The following is a 16,268-nucleotide window of genomic DNA, read 5'->3' on the forward strand; positions in this document are numbered from 1 at the left end:
CATAATCAAAACATACAAGATATGCGCAGACAATCCGCAACACACACGCAAATCAAAAGAAACACGCATGCGCACATACCGTATGTTGTTCTCCTATGCGGAAGTCAACGATCTGTCATATGACCTGAGCCTGGAGAACAAGAGCGATGCCGCACGTTAATGGATAAAAGTACGAGATACGTCGAATGACATCCACAACGAGAAAGGTACTATCCGCCGTTTGGCTTCATGCTAGGGTTGTGAGTACGAATCCTCAGCTGCGATTCTCTGCGCACACATCAGCCAAGTCACGAGTGGTCGAGTGCAACCTCATCCAACTACACCTAAACTATTTGTATTATCTTAACCAACCTAACCACCTAACAATAAAATCAATGTGTTATTAACCAACCTGACTACCTAAAACTAGTGGATCGAGTCATCTAGAGGTGACATGTGACTGGTTATCTAAATACAATCACATGTTGTTACGGGCGCATGTAATGAACTCCGCTCCATATGATGGACAAGTTTGAATCTCAAATATAAAACAAAGGTGACTCAGATGCAGTAAACCAAGAGCCACGGTTGACAGGGCTTTAAACATAATGCCTTCTCACTGATTGCAGGAATGGAGGAGATAAAAGTGTCTCCCGACTACAACTGGTTCAGGAGTACAGTGCCATTGAAAAGAGTGAGTATGTGTTGAAATAAGGCCCTAATCTGTCTCTGGTATGAAGCGATCATCCGTGCATTGTGAAGCCTCATCACGGGATCCATGTCAAGCTCAGTATTGTAGTTTACGGTATTTTATCCTACATTAACTCTATATGCAGCGAAAGCTCTGTACAGGAGGATCCGATATTAACTCTATATGCAGCCTCTACACATGATCCACAAATGAATAACAGTAGGTCGTCTTGAAGCCCTTTAGTTAACCATTATCCACAATTTAAACAGTGAACAGACCGAAATTGTGCGGTGGCTACGATAGACTTCACCTGTTTTGCTTCCTCACATTGTATCTAATAAGCTACCGTTCCCCTTTCAGTATTATTGATTTAATTATCACACGGTATGCTGTTACTAGATCCCTTTTTGAACTATTTGAATGACCATTGTCCACTTCTGCTTTTTTATTTTGCTATTTATTTAAATCCTCAACACAGGTGGTTGCAACTAATGAAAACCTCACCCAGCGTCTGCTATTGCAATGATTAACTTTTTTATGGCCATCTCTTTGTGTGTAAATATTTATTTATTTGTTTATTTAAAAGGGGCAATGCACGTCAATTGACTATTTGGTTTGCACTCAAAATGTAAATGTGCCAGAGTTAGCAAAAAAGCTAATTTTCATCTGTAAAGGGAGCAAACCTAAATTCAAATGCATTAAAATGTAATATTCTGTAACCCAATATAAAAATGGAGGTGCTGCAGCATCAAGTCAAATAAGAGAAGATAAAAACAAACGCATGAAATGTCGGACTTTCTGAACACGGTTGCTTTTGTCTTCCAGATAATAGTCGACGACGACGACAGCAAGGTGTGGTCGCTGTACGATGCCGGGCCCAAGAGCATCCGGTGCCCCATCATCTTCCTGCCCCCGGTCAGTGGCACTGCAGAGGTGTTCTTCCAGCAGGTCCTGGCTCTGACCGGCTGGGGCTACAGAGTCATCTCGGTGAGAGCCTTATTCCTCCACCGCATCCTCATCCATCACGTCCAACTTCTAATCACATCTAGGAAGCCCTCTGGGCACCACAACGTAAAGAATAACAAATGTAGCACTTTAATGCCTCAGGGCTTTTCTGCAAGACAAATGTGTGTGTGTGTGTGTGTGTGTGTGTGTGTGTGTGTGTGTGTGTGTGTGTGTGTGTGTGTGTGTGTGTGTGTGTGTGTGTGTGTGTGTGTGTGTGTGTGTGTGTGTGTGACCTTAGTTGCAGTATCCTGTGTACTGGGATCTCTTGGAGTTCTGCGATGGATTCCGGAAGCTTCTTGATCACTTGCAGTTGGATAAGGTAAATGGAGTCTGTTATCGACAGAAACCCGGCGTTTAGTGTACCAGGTTGGACTGTTGGCTTCCATGGATACATCCAATGCATTTGAATCAGCACTTGGGCTGCAGTCGAATTACGGGCGTTTGGTTTGATGCAAATCATGTTCGCTTCATAGACTTTCCTAATAGCCCGAAGTCACCACAGGCATGTGATGTAACTTGGCGCAACGGAAACCCTAGTACATGCTTCGAGCTTGCTTGTTATGTAATCACATATCAAATCTGTCATTTTCTATGGCATTCATGAAACCATAGAAAGTTGTATTGGTCTACGATGTGAAATGGCTTTTGAAATGCACTGTTCAACTGCCTTTTTAGGAAAATTAATGCTTTCTTAATCTTACAAGTTATTACCGTATAGTAAGTTAACTCTTTACACCTTGTTTTCAAAAGGTCTATGCCAGGCCTATTCAACTAGCGGCCCGTGGGCCAAATGCGGCCCCTCTTAATTTTTTCTGGCCCGCAAGAGGTTGCATGCAAAAAATAAATAAAATAAAGGAGAAACATAGTTGCATGCAAATCAGGTTTGTGTGTGTAGCCGGTGATACTAGCTAGAAGTAGTACCCCACAATCAGGAACTGGCATCACTTATTCTGACAATGTTTGGCTCAACCGATACGTTTGAGTCTAGCTTTTCTCATATGAATGCCATCAGAACAAGGGCACGTTGCTCCATGACCTATGAGAAGCTGCATGAGTGTCTCAGGCTGAGCCAAACAAGGCAGTGCATCTTTCTCACTGACTCACTGGCTCAAAATGTCTCATATGTACAGTAGTTCTGTTTTGTGATGATTCAAACAACATTGTTGAATTCTAAATAAGTGTCCAAAATATGTGAGAGCAAAATCTTTTATAATAAAACGATTAAAAGTGAAGAAGGAAGGAATGCGTCTGACAAGTTTATTCTATGTAGTAGTACTATATATATTAAATTAACACTACTTTAGGTACGATTTATTTGTAGCGATTCATTCACGTAGTTTTACTCTGTGGCCCATGAACCCCCAGTGGTTTTCCTTTTCGGCCCACTTGTTAAGGAGGTTGAAAAGCCCTGGTCTATGCAATACATTTTTACATTTGTTTGTTTTTATTTTTCGGTTTGAAGGTTCATTTGTGTGGGGCTTCGTTGGGGGGGTTCCTGGCCCAGAAGTTCGCAGAGTGTACGTACAAGTCCCCAAGGGTGCACTCTCTAATACTGTGCAACTCCTTCAGCGACACCTCCATTTTTAACCAGACCTGGGCGGCAAACAGGTGATTTATCTCCATGTATCTTGTGTTTCTACCGTCGTTTCTCCTCTGCAGTGTCGGCCCTATTATTAAATTATGCTTTACTCCGCAGCTTTTGGTTGATGCCAGCCTTTATGCTTAAGAAGATTGTTTTGGGGAACTTTGCCAAAGGACCTGTCGACCCCAAAATGGCGGACGCGATCGACTTCATGGTTGACCGGGTAAGCCCTTAGAAAGGGATGCGTGGGACTTCCTTTTTGTGAACATATCAATAGAAATCTAACGCTTCAAGGCATCTCGAAACCATTTTGTCTGAGCACTTACACATACCTACATTTAATGTTTAGTTGAACATCATCGATTGTTCAAAATTGGGAAACCTCCGACTAATTTACTCTGTGTGTGATCGTACAGTTGTTTTAAGTCTTATCGATTTTTGTTGTAGACTATAATACATGTATTAATGGCAAGCGACAAAGTAAATTAGAAGACTTGTCGAGATCTTGGAAGGTAGCATTACTATTTGTGCAGCCTTCGGTCGGGGATCATAACTCTTTTTAGCTGAGCGATATATAATCGCTCTGGATTATATTCTGGTATCTTCTCTCCTCCTCCCACCTGGTTAGCTGGAGAGTCTGAACCAAAGTGACCTAGCCTCCAGGCTAACACTCAACTGTCAGAACTCCTACGTGGAACCACACAAGATAAAGGACGTGGTGGTGACCATCATTGATGTGAGCTTCACAAACCATGTCTTTCAGCGAGCCATTTGAACATGCACACTCCACAATGCAGTTCAAACTAACGTTCTGATTTTTGTTTTGATGCGCAGGTGTTTGATCACAGTGCCCTCTCTCTGGAGGCCAAGGAGGAGATGTATAAACTGTACCCCAACGCCAGACGAGCTCATCTCAAAACAGGCGGGAACTTCCCTTACCTCTGCCGGAGTGCGGAGGTCAACCTGTACATCCAGGTAAGCACTTCGTCACTCGTTGTGACTGGGAGTGACTTTCAATGTCTTGGGTAGAAAATACACTGGTTATTAAGTAAGCGTGAAACTTGTCCTGGTTTAGGGTTATTTGAAATGACTATTTACTAAGGTCATTTAGAGCATTGTCACCTGTAGTCACTGAGTTAACTGCAAGTGGTAGGCTTGATTTTGATTCCTGAAATTTTAATTTACAATAATAGAAAAATAGTATTTATCATTGAAAATAAATCATAATTTTCGTTTGTGCATTCAATACGTTTTTCATTACGTTTTGTTATGTTTAAGAATGATGCTTGTTTGCGTTTGCTAAATAACGGACCAGGAGGTCAAGCAGCATCAAGCGCTGCAACCCATTGGTCAGCCACAGCATGTGTGTTTACCTATTTTAACCCTTTCACATTCGAGGTTTTTCCATGAAAGGTTTTGATGGGCATTAAGTGCCTCCTGCCCTAAGGTCAACGGTTGGGAACCACTGACCAAGGAACTTTAAAAGGCCTTTCTTTCCCCAGGGACTAGTTTTATAGGGGTTCTAACCCAGAACCATTCAGCTGGGGTCAACACACCCTAACTCCTCGGCTCGTCCGCCCCTTTAACCCGGTTCTGTTATGTGGCCGTGTTTACCTTTTACAGATCCACTTGCGCCAGTTCCATGGAACGAGGTACGCTGCCATCAACCCCTCCATGGTCAGCGCCGAGGAGCTCGAGGTGCAGAAGACTCAGCTGACGGAGGACAGAGACCTGGCCGACAGCCAATGAGAGACTACCTTGTTCTGCTGGCACCCGCCAGTGTGTGTGTCGGTGTGTGTGTGTGTCGGTGTGTGTGTGTGCGTATGGAGAAATCATGGAAAGGAAGCTGAAGCTTATCACCCTTGAGCTTGCTGATTGCTTCATGCTTCCTTCTCCAGCACCTTGTTTTGAACAGACTTCCTTTAGCATCGCAGTTTTCTTTCTTCCGAGGCTGAATAATCAATATACAGATTTAATTGATTATATTTGTACCACAAAAAAACGACAGTATTTTGATAATCGCCTATTGTATATACCGAGAAAGCTCTGAGGCGGCTTCATCTTAAGATTGCTGTATGATTCCATGTCATGAGTTTTTTGCCTTATGTGAAATTATTTGGACGAGTCATGATGACCTTGCACTTTTAATTTTTGGGTTACCACTGCCAACAGTTAACTAGTAGAATGTGAGAAAAATGTGTGTGCGGGTTATACTGAAACAAGCATTGGATAGGTATTCGCTAGAGTTGAACCACATTGTCATCCCTCTAATTTGGAGTAAATGCATTGAATACTTGGTGTGTCCGATGTGTTGTGCAGTCATTTAAAGTATGAGTGTGACTGAGTAGGTCTACGTTTTAAAACACTGTGACATTCTATCTTGGGGGGAATTAGTACTTTTACTACGGAACATTTCAAACTACTTTCTACCCTTACTCTATTTTGTAAATAAAATAATAAATACGGAAAACTAGTCGAATGTAGATATTCTTTTAAATATGATGGTTCATTAATTAGAGCCTGAAAATCAAAGGACCAATGTGTGAGGATAAACAAAATAGGAATGGTCAAATCATGTTGATGGCTGTGCTCAAACTAAGAAAATGTGTAGGGCTTGTACATTGTAATGTCAGATTGCAACGTCTTCAGCAATTTTGGGAGTGTAGGGGAATGTTGGTAATTATAGTAATGGTTCTTTGCTCTTTGTTTCGTTAATTATTCGTGAAATGATATGCCATTGTGGGAAGACACCGTTGTGTTTGAGACAGCCACAGATATTCTATTTGTAAAATGTGGCAATACGTTTTTCATTATCGTAGGTTACTGAATATTTATGTTTATTTCGGATTCTACAGAACTACAACTCTCGAGTCCTCTCAATATCATTGAGTATCGCCAACAGTTGGTCCCATGATGCTTTCTGATGTACAAGCCCTATTGTAGATTAAAGTACGAAAAAAAACGATTTTGATGTCTTTGTTAGGAAAACAGTTCCCAACTCGACAAGTATATTAATACATCATTTATTGGATTTACGTGACATTGTAGAAAGAAGGTTAGACTAATAACACTTAAAATATGACAGCATTTATCACCTTAGTGCTAAGAGGTGCCATAATAACATTAAATCGGTACAGCAGTCTTCATCAGCAAGGCTTGACCTAACCGCAGTTTTACATCCGAGGGATTTTCCTCAAGACCTTGTATTGCATTTCTGAGAAGGACATCTCAATTTGGGGTGCAGTGCAGTGGCTTCAGTGACATCGAAACCATTGTTCAATCTCACCACGGCACTCTTTTTGTGGTATTGAACACACCCGATACATGCAATGCAAGAGCACTGCAAAATGCATGCGTTGGTCGAACATTAAACACAACAGTAGACCAGCAGGTGGGGAGGAGTTCTTCAGAGGAGGATACCGTGTTCCTTGATCTTACTTTGTGCCGTGATGCTTCACATTAAGCAACATATTCTGGGATGGATGATGTCATCGTTCGCCTTTTGGCGGATGCTTTCTGCAAGATTATGAGAGGGGGGGGGGGGGGAATGTTTACTTTCAATACAGTTACCCCTTAATCACAATAACAAAAGTGATTCACATGCCCACGCCACAAAACTTTTTTAAGTCAACTTAAGTAAACCTTATATTTACAGTCTCAAAGGGCTCACAGGCAAACATTCCACACCATCATTTGAAATGATGAAAAGGCAATCATAAAAGCTTTAATTATTCTAATCCTTAAAACCCAAATCAAGTGTTTCTACAATCATCACACCCAAACCTAACGGTGGCAGGAGTCTCGGTGGAGGTGTTTTGAAGAGCTCACCTGCCAGATCTGTGCGTGAGATCTCCACCAGCCCCTCGTACAGGCCTTTCACTGGGTTGTCTCCGGCCTGCACTGCCCCATGCAGCCAGATCAGCAGCATCCGATGACCGTGCTCCTTGAAGCTCTTGGAACCTTGAAGTAGAGATAACATGCAGACGCACGTTAAAACACTGAAGTTTGAGGAATGGGGCCATTTTTTTTTAAATGTACTTGGAAAGGTCCTTGAGTTAAGGCTGTTTATGGTCTGGATTTGATGCTGGCCCTGTCTAGATTCAAAGCTCTTCATGTGGTCTTCATGATCTGTGGTCTTCACCAGGTTGTGTTCTTCATGAGGCTGTGTTCTTCATGGGACTGTGTTCTTCTTTGTAACCCATTCTGGATTCGTGGCTAAGCTATAGCAGTGGTCCACCTGCCGTTACCTTTTTAAATATCGGTGAAAACAAACAGGGCCCAGGCGGTCGAAGCCTGCGGTCCATTTGCTCTTAGGATTTATTAACAAGCTTCTATTTGGTTGCCTTAGTTACGCCCCAGGGTTAATTATTGGATTTCTAAGTCAATAGTTTTGCAATGAATGTCGGGACTGTGGGGCCAGTCCAGTGCGCTAATACTAACCAAACACTAACCAAACACCGTTCCACCTGCTTTACCATTGAACCAAATCATAGGAGCCCATTCCAGAGAACAACAAGCATTCTTCTCCACATTATATCATACCGTTCGCTCATGGTTTGGAGTGAAACTACAAACAATGATCATCCCTCCCCATAGTTTATGTTTATATATTCAATATCCTGTACCGTTGTATATTGTATTTATTATTTTGTCCTTGTTGTAACAAATTGTTATATTAACATTATGTGCAAATATACCGAGCACTAATGGTCAGCTGTTGCAAGAAAGTGTGCTCACCTGTCCACTGTTGCTCTATAGCACGCATGTGGTCGCTGGTGAAGCCCCAGTGCTGGCCCAGGAGCTTCCACTCGCCCCGGCAGAGGTGCTTGGTGGCCAGGCTCCACAGGACGGACCGCAGGTGCTGGGTCTCCAGCTGGTGATCCTGCCTGAAGGTCAGCGGTCGGCCCACCAACGGGGGCTGGCCCCTGGACACGCTCTCCTGGTGGGGCAGGCAGAGGTGGGTTGGAAGTAGGTGGGATAGGTCATGTTTTGTACACTGTATGATCGTATAATAATGGACCAAATAATCCGGTTATATCATCTTTCGGAAAAATAAATATAAAGGAAATCATCAAAGTAGTCTAAAGTATCATGTGAACCATATTATGTGATTACTTGTAAAGACATTAAGTTACAAATTACACATTAAGTCATTAGTGTGAATAAAATAGTCTTTATGTTCCTGTGTATGTGTATGTATTGTCATATATAAATGTAGTTATATATTTTTTATGTTGATGGATCTTAATATATAATTCCATCAATCTATATCTATTAGTTTGAACATATTACATCCTTTACTTTAACAAGGTACTTAAAAACATGCAGAACCACTCCACAAAATGTACTTTTTCCCACTTGTAGAACCGGTCAGCTTTGATGATCATGTCGACGAGGATGACGTGGCCGCCCCTCGCCGCAACCTCCAGACACGTTTTACCCTGCTGGGGGGGTCATCATACATACAACATACGCCTTAGGTTACTTTAGGTACCCCCAGTACAATCAGGAAGAGAAGAGGATAATCTTCCCTCCTGTTTTGTGTGAAGTCGCTCGAGTTCATTTAGATAACAAATGTATTTCACGGTATCTGCATATAATTATTCGCTATGAGCCAATATTGTCTCACTTATGAGAATATCTACAGTAGCTCTCCTCATGAAGCACAGACAGCAGCTTTATCCACGGGTCGTGGTTCACGTTGAGCCTTACCTTGTCCGTCAGGTTGAGTTTGACTCCGGCTATGAGCATCATTTCCACCAGGTCCTGGCGGCCATCTTCAGCAGCGATGTGTAACGGGGTCTGAAGCCTCTGCAGGGAGAAGAACCACAGATCAGCGGCCAGGCGATGGTGATTGTACAGCCCTTAACCTCAGTCACTGGCTCCAAGGGCCTCTCAGGCCACATGTTATGACACCAACCCCAGGGTTACGATGCATTTTATATCCACATCATGATCGCGTATCGTATCATATTGATGTGAGTTTAACACAAGCGAATAACTACAACGTAATGAGATTAATACCAAAAGTCATCGGAAAATATTACGATGGAAAACCTATGAAAGCACCAAGGAGCACTGTTTTTGAATGTAGTGAATTGCACTGAATTACTATAATAAATAATCATATATAGGCCTTTGACCTATGCGTATTGAAAATTAGACTGAACTGCTGACAAAGATAGTACTTTAAGGACTTGCACATTTGTAATTATATGCCACCATATCCACATCACACGAAGATAAGGGAACATCCGTTTGTTCAAGAAGAATGCCATCTCTCTCTTCTAAGTTTCACAATCCAGTAGCTCTTGCTGCTGCTTGCAGTTATGCAACCTCCAGGCCACATGTAGATTGCAACCTTCTTCGTTCATCATAGCAACGGCGTCGACATTTCGAGCGTCAAACGTTGTTTCCTGCATTCTGGTGAAATTATATGAACAGATTTTTTATTCCTTTACTGCAGCAATTTATGGTGTGAATGTCTTTATTTATGTCAAGTTAAATATAAAATTCAGGCAACTGGCCCCAGGTGACAGTTTTAAGTATAGTGGAGTATAATGCAGCAAGGCTCTCAGGCATTCTGGGTCGCTTTCAAAAAGGCTACGTCAGAATGCATCATGGCAGGTTTTGTGGGCAATACTGAGCCATTCTGTTATGCCTTTAGAGAGTTGAAGTAATGTATAGTATACTTTAGAGACTGAGGCGTTAATTGAGATGTGTCACCCTTTAGGCATGATTTACTCTTCTTTCCTTCTGTTGTGTCTTTTGTCTCGGCAATTGTGTCTATTTTTTGGCAGTAAAAAAAGACCAAGAGCTGACGAAAAACACGTCACTGGTGCATCTATGAGCGGCGTTCTAGTGATTTTTTAAAATATATGTCCACCACCTCTTAAAAAAAATTTGCGGGGTGGATAAATGCTTGTGTTTTACAGATTGAGGGGAGGGGGGGCATATCTATCGAGCCCCCCACCTCAAAATCTACCCCCACGCATCATAGTAACAGTAAGCATGTCTCCTATTCTCACCTTGTCAGGGATGTCCAGGTCACATCCAGAATCTAGCAGTAGCCGAACGACATTGGCGTGATGGTTGGACACTGCTATGTGAAGAGGCGTCCTGTTTTGCTGTACACAACACAGGAATGATGTCACAACAAGACACAACAAAACAAGGTCAACACAAATTATAAATAAAAAAATTCCCCTGCAGTACGACATCCAGGACAACTCAGTGAATGCTACACACAATATACGCTTAAAGTAAGACATTGTATTGCACTTACACTATCTACAACATCTGTGTGAGTCTTTGCTTCTAGCATTAAGATGGTCACATTGACCAAGCCATGCTGAGCCGCGAAATGCAAGGCGTTCATGTCCTTCTGCAGAAAGAATAAAAGAAGAAAACACAACAATAATATTACACTTAAAGCATCAACCATTTATCCATTTTTAAATCATCAGACCGTTACGTGCATAGTCTTCACTAGACTATGCCCTCACTAGACTTTTTCCCAGAGTCGGCCTCTGCATGGTGCAAGTAAATGTACAAGTGCAGCTATAATTTGAGCGTGCCATAGTTTGAGCGTTGACGTTGCAGCCGAAGAGCAGCAAGAGCTCAACACAACTGCTGTGATCCTCCTCCACCGCCATGTGCAATGCTGTGAGGCCCTCCTGGGGAAGAACACAGAGAAGAGAAATCACCACAAAAAAACACTTTAGTAGATTGTGAATGTAGCTAGTAGCAGTGAGCCGCTCATACTGACACCTTCACCTCGATACAGCACGAGCATCTGTGGTGCACCAGCCGCCACCACATATGGGCTCGCAGATGGCGTGCTGCTAAGAACATCCCACTTGTGAAACAGTGGGGGAACGGGCGTCGCACTTCACTCACTGCGTTCCTCTCATCCACATCCAGGCCCGTCTCCAGTATCTTCCTCAGCACCTCACAGCATCCGTTCCTGGCTGCGAGCTGCAGAGCCGTGTTCCCCCCCTGAGTTGCATTTGAAGAGGAGGGAGAAATGTGACGGTATGCCGATATTACGTTTCACATAATTCTCGATGAAAGTCCATTTCATTGATTAACGAATGAAAATGACATGTTCATGTCCGTGTGTGTTTGAAGGTGGTCACCTTGTCTTTCGAGCCGTGTGTACAACCCATTCCGATGAGGTACTCCACCACTTCTTGCTGTCCGTGTTCAGCAGCCAGTAGGAACGCTGTCTTCCCAGCCTGTCCAGACAGAGGTCTTTAGATCAACACAGTAGGCCTGACCGGAGACATGTCTTTAGATCAACACAGTAGGGCTGACCGGAGACATGTCTTTAGATCAACACAGTAGGCCTGACCGGAACATGTCTTTAGATCAACACAGTAGGCCTGACCGGAACATGTCTTTAGATCAACACAGTAGGCCTGACCGGAGACATGTCTTTAGATCAACACAGTAGGCCTGACCGGAGACATGTCTTTAGATCAACACAGTAGGGCTGACCGGAGACATGTCTTTAGATCAACACAGTAGGCCTGACCGGAACATGTCTTTAGATCAACACAGTAGGCCTGACCGGAGACATGTCTTTAGATCAACACAGTAGGCCTGACCAGAGACATGTCTTTAGATCAACACAGTAGGGCTGACCGGAGACATTGGCACTGCCACCCTAATTCAAAATGTATCTGCTCATGTTTGTTTAGGTTTCGTTCATGCAATGATACCTGTATTCAGGTAAAACAGGCTTGGGAACCGGTATGGAGAGATAAGTTACAATACAAACATCGCATGTAAAGAACCTCAGAAAAGAAGGCAGGTACTAATAGTGGTCACTTGATATTCATCGCGATGTCTCCGAACAAAAGGGCCTGTACTTTAAAATTCACTGCCACTGTTTGAATCAAGCAGCTGGTAATCCATTGGTAAAGGTTCCCCACAGAGCCTACCACAAACGGAACACACATATATCAGTACAATACCAACAAGGTTTCTAAATGACCCTTTCTCTTTAAATGACCACTTTGTGCTGTACTGTTGCTATCTGTGGCCTTGTTGGTGTTAATCGAGGAAAGACAGGATCCATACTAAAATCTATTAAGTCAACAGGTTGGGGCCTCCTTAATGTGTGTGTCTTCTCTGTATGTGGGATGTTTGTGTCTGCGTGTTTGTGTGTGTGTGTGTTTGTGTCTGTCTTTCTGTCTGTTTGTGTGATGTTTGTGTGTGCGTGTGTGTCTGTCTGCCTGTGTGTGTGTGTGTGTGTGTGTGTGTGTGTGTGTGTGTGTGTGTGTGTGTGTGTGTGTCTCTATATGTGTGATGTCTGTGCATGTGCGTTTGCGCGCGCGCGCGCGTGCGTGCGCGTGCGTGTGCGTGTGTGTGTGTGTGTGTGTGTGTGTGTGTGTGTGTGTGTGTGTGTGTGTGGGTGCTGGTCAATGAGAGGGGAGGGGAGGACTCCACACCTTGTCAACTCTGTCCAGGCTGAGATCCTCCAGGTTCTCCATGATGAACTCCAGGACTTTAGTGTGACCTCTCTGGGCCGCACAGTGCAGCATGCTCAGACCATTCTGGAGGACCAACACACACACACACACGCACACACACACACACACACACACATATCAGGTGCACACATACATTTACACACACACAAACACACGAACACACACACACACACACAGACATATATATCAGGTGCACACATACATATACACGCACGCACGCACGCACGCACACACACACACACACACACACACACACACACATATGCATGTTCATAGTTGGGACATTATAAGGTTGTCATACCCACGAATGGCGAGGAGCGAGGAGGGGCGTGGCCTACCTTGTTCTCCCAGGTGAGCAGGGCTCCAGAGGCCACCAAGAGCTGAAGGATCTTCAGGTGACCGAACCAGGAGGCCAGCAGGAGGGCGTTCATGCCAAACTACCCACACACATGTTGAAGCATTCAGTCGTTTTGCATGTCGCTGCTGCACTGGTTCCACCCATTGACACTTACAAATGTGTCAGAATGACCTCTGTTCGTTGACCCTTGAATTTTTAATCTCAACCCTTTTCTGGTATTGGAAAATATAACCAACAAATCCTTACATATTGTTGCGTCTATGTTTCTGCTATTTGTATAAATTGTGGTAACTGGCTTACTGGTAATTTAAAGGGACTCTTACCTTTGTTGCATTTTTACACTTTTTTTGGATAAGGTTAAATTGGTATTAATAAGGTAATAACACTCTAATATGCAAGACAGACCCACCAGGAGTAAAAACAAACAATTATTTTACTCTCATAATATTTAGTGAAAACTTCAACCAATAAAATTCTTCGGACCGAATGACCTTATTGGCCGACAGACCTGTCTGTTTGCTGCATGGATATATAAGGTTTTCCGTCTGCTTCTTGTGGCGCATTCGGGCCCGCGTCATCAAGGCGCGTCCTCAACTAGAGGGTTTGTTTTGATTCCACGGCAGACAGTAGCGAGTAGCGACCGTAGCGACTGACGATGGCAGACCAAAGTGGTCCACGGCGTACTGAAGCTGCACCATTCAGTCCGATTAGGGGACTCATCTCGGACTCAGACTCACAGAGTGACCCTCCTCTGGAGCCTCAGGAAGACCTCCAGACTGTTGGCCACCAACTGCACCATTCAGTCCGACAAGGGGACCCGATTCGGCCTCAGAAGCCAAGTGGTCCCGCTCCCCTGGATGATTCTCAGGACCTCCAGACCGTTGGCAACCAACCGCACCACTTAGTCCGATTAGGGGACCCGTTTCGGACTCAGACGCGAAGTTGTCCCGCTACTCTGGAGCTCCGGGAAGACCTCCAGACCGTTGGCACCCAACCGCACCACTCAGTCCGATTACGGGACCCATTTCGGACTCAGACGCGACGTTGTCCCGCTACTCTGGAGCTACAGGAAGACCTCCAGACCGTTGGCACCCAACCGCACCACTCAGTCCGATTACGGGACCCATTTCGGACTCAGACGCGACGTTGTCCCGCTACTCTGGAGCTACAGGAAGACCTCCAGACCGTTGGCACCCAACCGCACCATTCAGTCCGATTAGGGGACCCATTTCGGCCTCAGACGCTACGTTGTCCCGCTACTCTGTTTGTAATGCTCATACACCTTTCTTATACTCAGTGGGACCACTGTCCTTCAACATGGGGCCTCAAAACGGTATCACACGAAGCCCATAAAATTACAGTGAGCCACCTGCTAAATGTCTCGTTTACTAGACCCCTGGTAGATATTATGACCCCTGGGAGTCTAAACATAACCCATGGGAGTCTAAACATAACCCATGGGAGTCTAGAACTTTTGTACTGTAGCGACCCTGGGACAGTTAAATAGTTTGTGTGTTATGTGTTACATTATATTTCGTTGTCCGCTATGCCAGTTGTTCTATGTGCATGTATTGTAATGTTCTTATTGTCAATCAGTGTGGGGGCGAATCATTAGGTCAGCTGGGGGAGGGCCTTGGAAGAACAGGAGGGTGGGGGCCTGCACGCGAGTGAGACCGTGTTGGGGGTTGCCGGGGTAACCGGGGTTTGTTTTGTGTCGGTTTTCTGCCGTTGGTTACAATGTTACGGGTTTCAGTGACCTGGTTTTGGTTCATTAAAACTACCTTCAACTACTAATGACTCTACATCATTATGTCACCGGCGAGGTCGTTACAGTACTCTAAAAAATAACGCTTAGTTTTGTACTCTAAAAAATAACGCTTAGGGGGTGGGGCATTGGAGGAAGGCGGGATGATTTGAATGTGCTGTAATTCTCAAATGCAACAAAGGTGAGAGTCCCTTTAACTGACTTGGCCAACAGTGTCTGTGTTTGTCGTTTTCTACATGTTTGTCCGTGTTGGTACGTGGTTGGTGTGTGTGTGTGTGTGTGTGTGTGTGTGTGTGTGTGTGTGTGTGTGTGTGTGTGTGTGTGTGTGTGTGTGTGTGTGTGTGTGTGTGTGTGTGTGTGTGTTCATGTGTGTGTTCTGTTCATGTGTGTTCTGTTCATGTGTGTGTGTATGTGTGTGTGTATATGTATGTATGTATGTATGTATGTATGTATGTATGTATGTATGTATGTATGTATGTATGTATGTATGTATGTATGTATGTATGTATGTGTGTGTGTGTGTGTGTGTGTGTGTGTGTGTGTGTGTGTGTGTGTGTGTGTGTGTGTGTATATGTATGCGTGTGTGTGTGTGTGTGTATATGTGTTTAAACATACACTGTCCTCCTCGTCCAGGTGTCTGTCCCTCTGCAGCAGCAGACGGACGGCCTCCTCGTTGCCGGCTCCTGCAGCCCAGTGCAGCGCCTTCCTCTCAACCTGGAAACACAGAGGAACCCCTCAGGCTGGGATCAGGTAGACTACGGACACTGGCTGGATTCAAACCCAGTACCGGCTGATTATGGTCCCACGTTCACACATCTCAAGGGGGTTACGGACCCCTTACGTCCCTGCGGACCCTCCTTGTGTCCACCGCAAGGGCCGGACGTGCGCCTCCCAAAAATTGTAACCTTCCGTCGAGGCGACGCAGCAGCGAGGGCTGTGATTGGTCCGCTTGCTAAAACCCCGACGCAGAACCGTAAAGGTTCATGACTGTGTCGAAAGCGTCTGCGTGGTCATTGCGTTGCGTGAACGTGGGACCATAATCAGCCCTTAAGGCTGGGGTCAAACCTCCTAACCGCTAGAGTCAGACTGTCCAAGCCCTAGGGCCTTCTACACACTCACCTTGTTCTTTGCCCGGACGTTGACCCCCATCCTGATCAGCTCCTGCATCTTCTCCACCTCGTTCCTCTTGGCCGCGTCATGGAGGGCCTTCTCTGACAGCAGCACTGGACATGACACAGCGGCCATGGCACCATCAGCTTCTGCTGACGTCGATGACTCAAAGACCAATTTTACCCTGCGATCCTTTAATGGTCACTTTCACTCATGAATCGGACTCAAGATTACTATCTGAGGTCTGATTTATATATCTTAGTAATGTATCTTAATAATGT

At 44.5% G+C, this 16,268-nt stretch overlaps 2 protein-coding genes across 3 annotated transcripts in view; one reads left to right on the forward strand and one right to left on the reverse strand.

The window, feature by feature from the left end:
* Positions 1-54: 54 nt before the first annotated feature.
* Positions 55-5,730, forward strand: spg21 (SPG21 abhydrolase domain containing, maspardin). The gene is made up of 9 exons (XM_030376734.1): positions 55-206; positions 609-673; positions 1,496-1,657; positions 1,914-1,994; positions 3,138-3,283; positions 3,372-3,480; positions 3,886-3,993; positions 4,092-4,232; positions 4,881-5,730. The coding sequence occupies exons 2-9, from the start codon at positions 611-613 to the stop codon at positions 5,004-5,006; spliced, it is 936 nt and encodes a 311-aa protein (XP_030232594.1). The 5' UTR covers positions 55-206; positions 609-610; the 3' UTR covers positions 5,007-5,730.
* Positions 5,731-6,230: 500 nt separating this feature from the next.
* The window catches only part of ankdd1a (ankyrin repeat and death domain containing 1A), an 11,144-nt gene continuing 1,106 nt past the window's right edge, over positions 6,231-16,268 (reverse strand). Inside the window, exons 2-15 of one of the 2 annotated variants that reach the window (XM_030376710.1) lie at positions 15,997-16,100; positions 15,493-15,591; positions 13,093-13,191; positions 12,713-12,817; positions 11,396-11,494; positions 11,157-11,255; positions 10,835-10,933; positions 10,543-10,641; positions 10,286-10,384; positions 8,970-9,068; positions 8,606-8,698; positions 7,995-8,196; positions 7,086-7,217; positions 6,231-6,773 (exon numbers count right to left, since the gene is read on the reverse strand). In XM_030376710.1, coding sequence (XP_030232570.1) covers positions 6,712-6,773; positions 7,086-7,217; positions 7,995-8,196; positions 8,606-8,698; positions 8,970-9,068; positions 10,286-10,384; positions 10,543-10,641; positions 10,835-10,933; positions 11,157-11,255; positions 11,396-11,494; positions 12,713-12,817; positions 13,093-13,191; positions 15,493-15,591; positions 15,997-16,100 — 1,490 coding nt within the window. In that variant the 3' untranslated portion in view covers positions 6,231-6,711. Of the gene's footprint in view, positions 6,774-7,085; positions 7,218-7,994; positions 8,197-8,605; positions 8,702-8,969; positions 9,069-10,285; positions 10,385-10,542; positions 10,642-10,834; positions 10,934-11,156; positions 11,256-11,395; positions 11,495-12,712; positions 12,818-13,092; positions 13,192-15,492; positions 15,592-15,996; positions 16,101-16,268 lie in introns of both variants that reach the window. The other variant, XM_030376709.1, reaches the window with a different exon arrangement.

Source organism: Gadus morhua, chromosome 14 (genome assembly GCF_902167405.1).
Source record: "Gadus morhua chromosome 14, gadMor3.0, whole genome shotgun sequence".
NCBI classification, from domain to species: Eukaryota; Metazoa; Chordata; class Actinopteri; order Gadiformes; family Gadidae; genus Gadus; species Gadus morhua.

Excerpts from the sequence above, each read along its gene's own strand:
- spg21 (XM_030376734.1), top strand. The coding sequence starts at position 611 with ATGGAGGAGATAAAAGTGTCTCCCGACTACAACTGGTTCAGGAGTACA. Across the intron at positions 1,995-3,137 it reads ATCACTTGCAGTTGGATAAG|GTTCATTTGTGTGGGGCTTC; the intron begins GTAAATGGAGTC and ends TTCGGTTTGAAG. Across the intron at positions 3,284-3,371 it reads CAGACCTGGGCGGCAAACAG|CTTTTGGTTGATGCCAGCCT; the intron begins GTGATTTATCTC and ends TTTACTCCGCAG.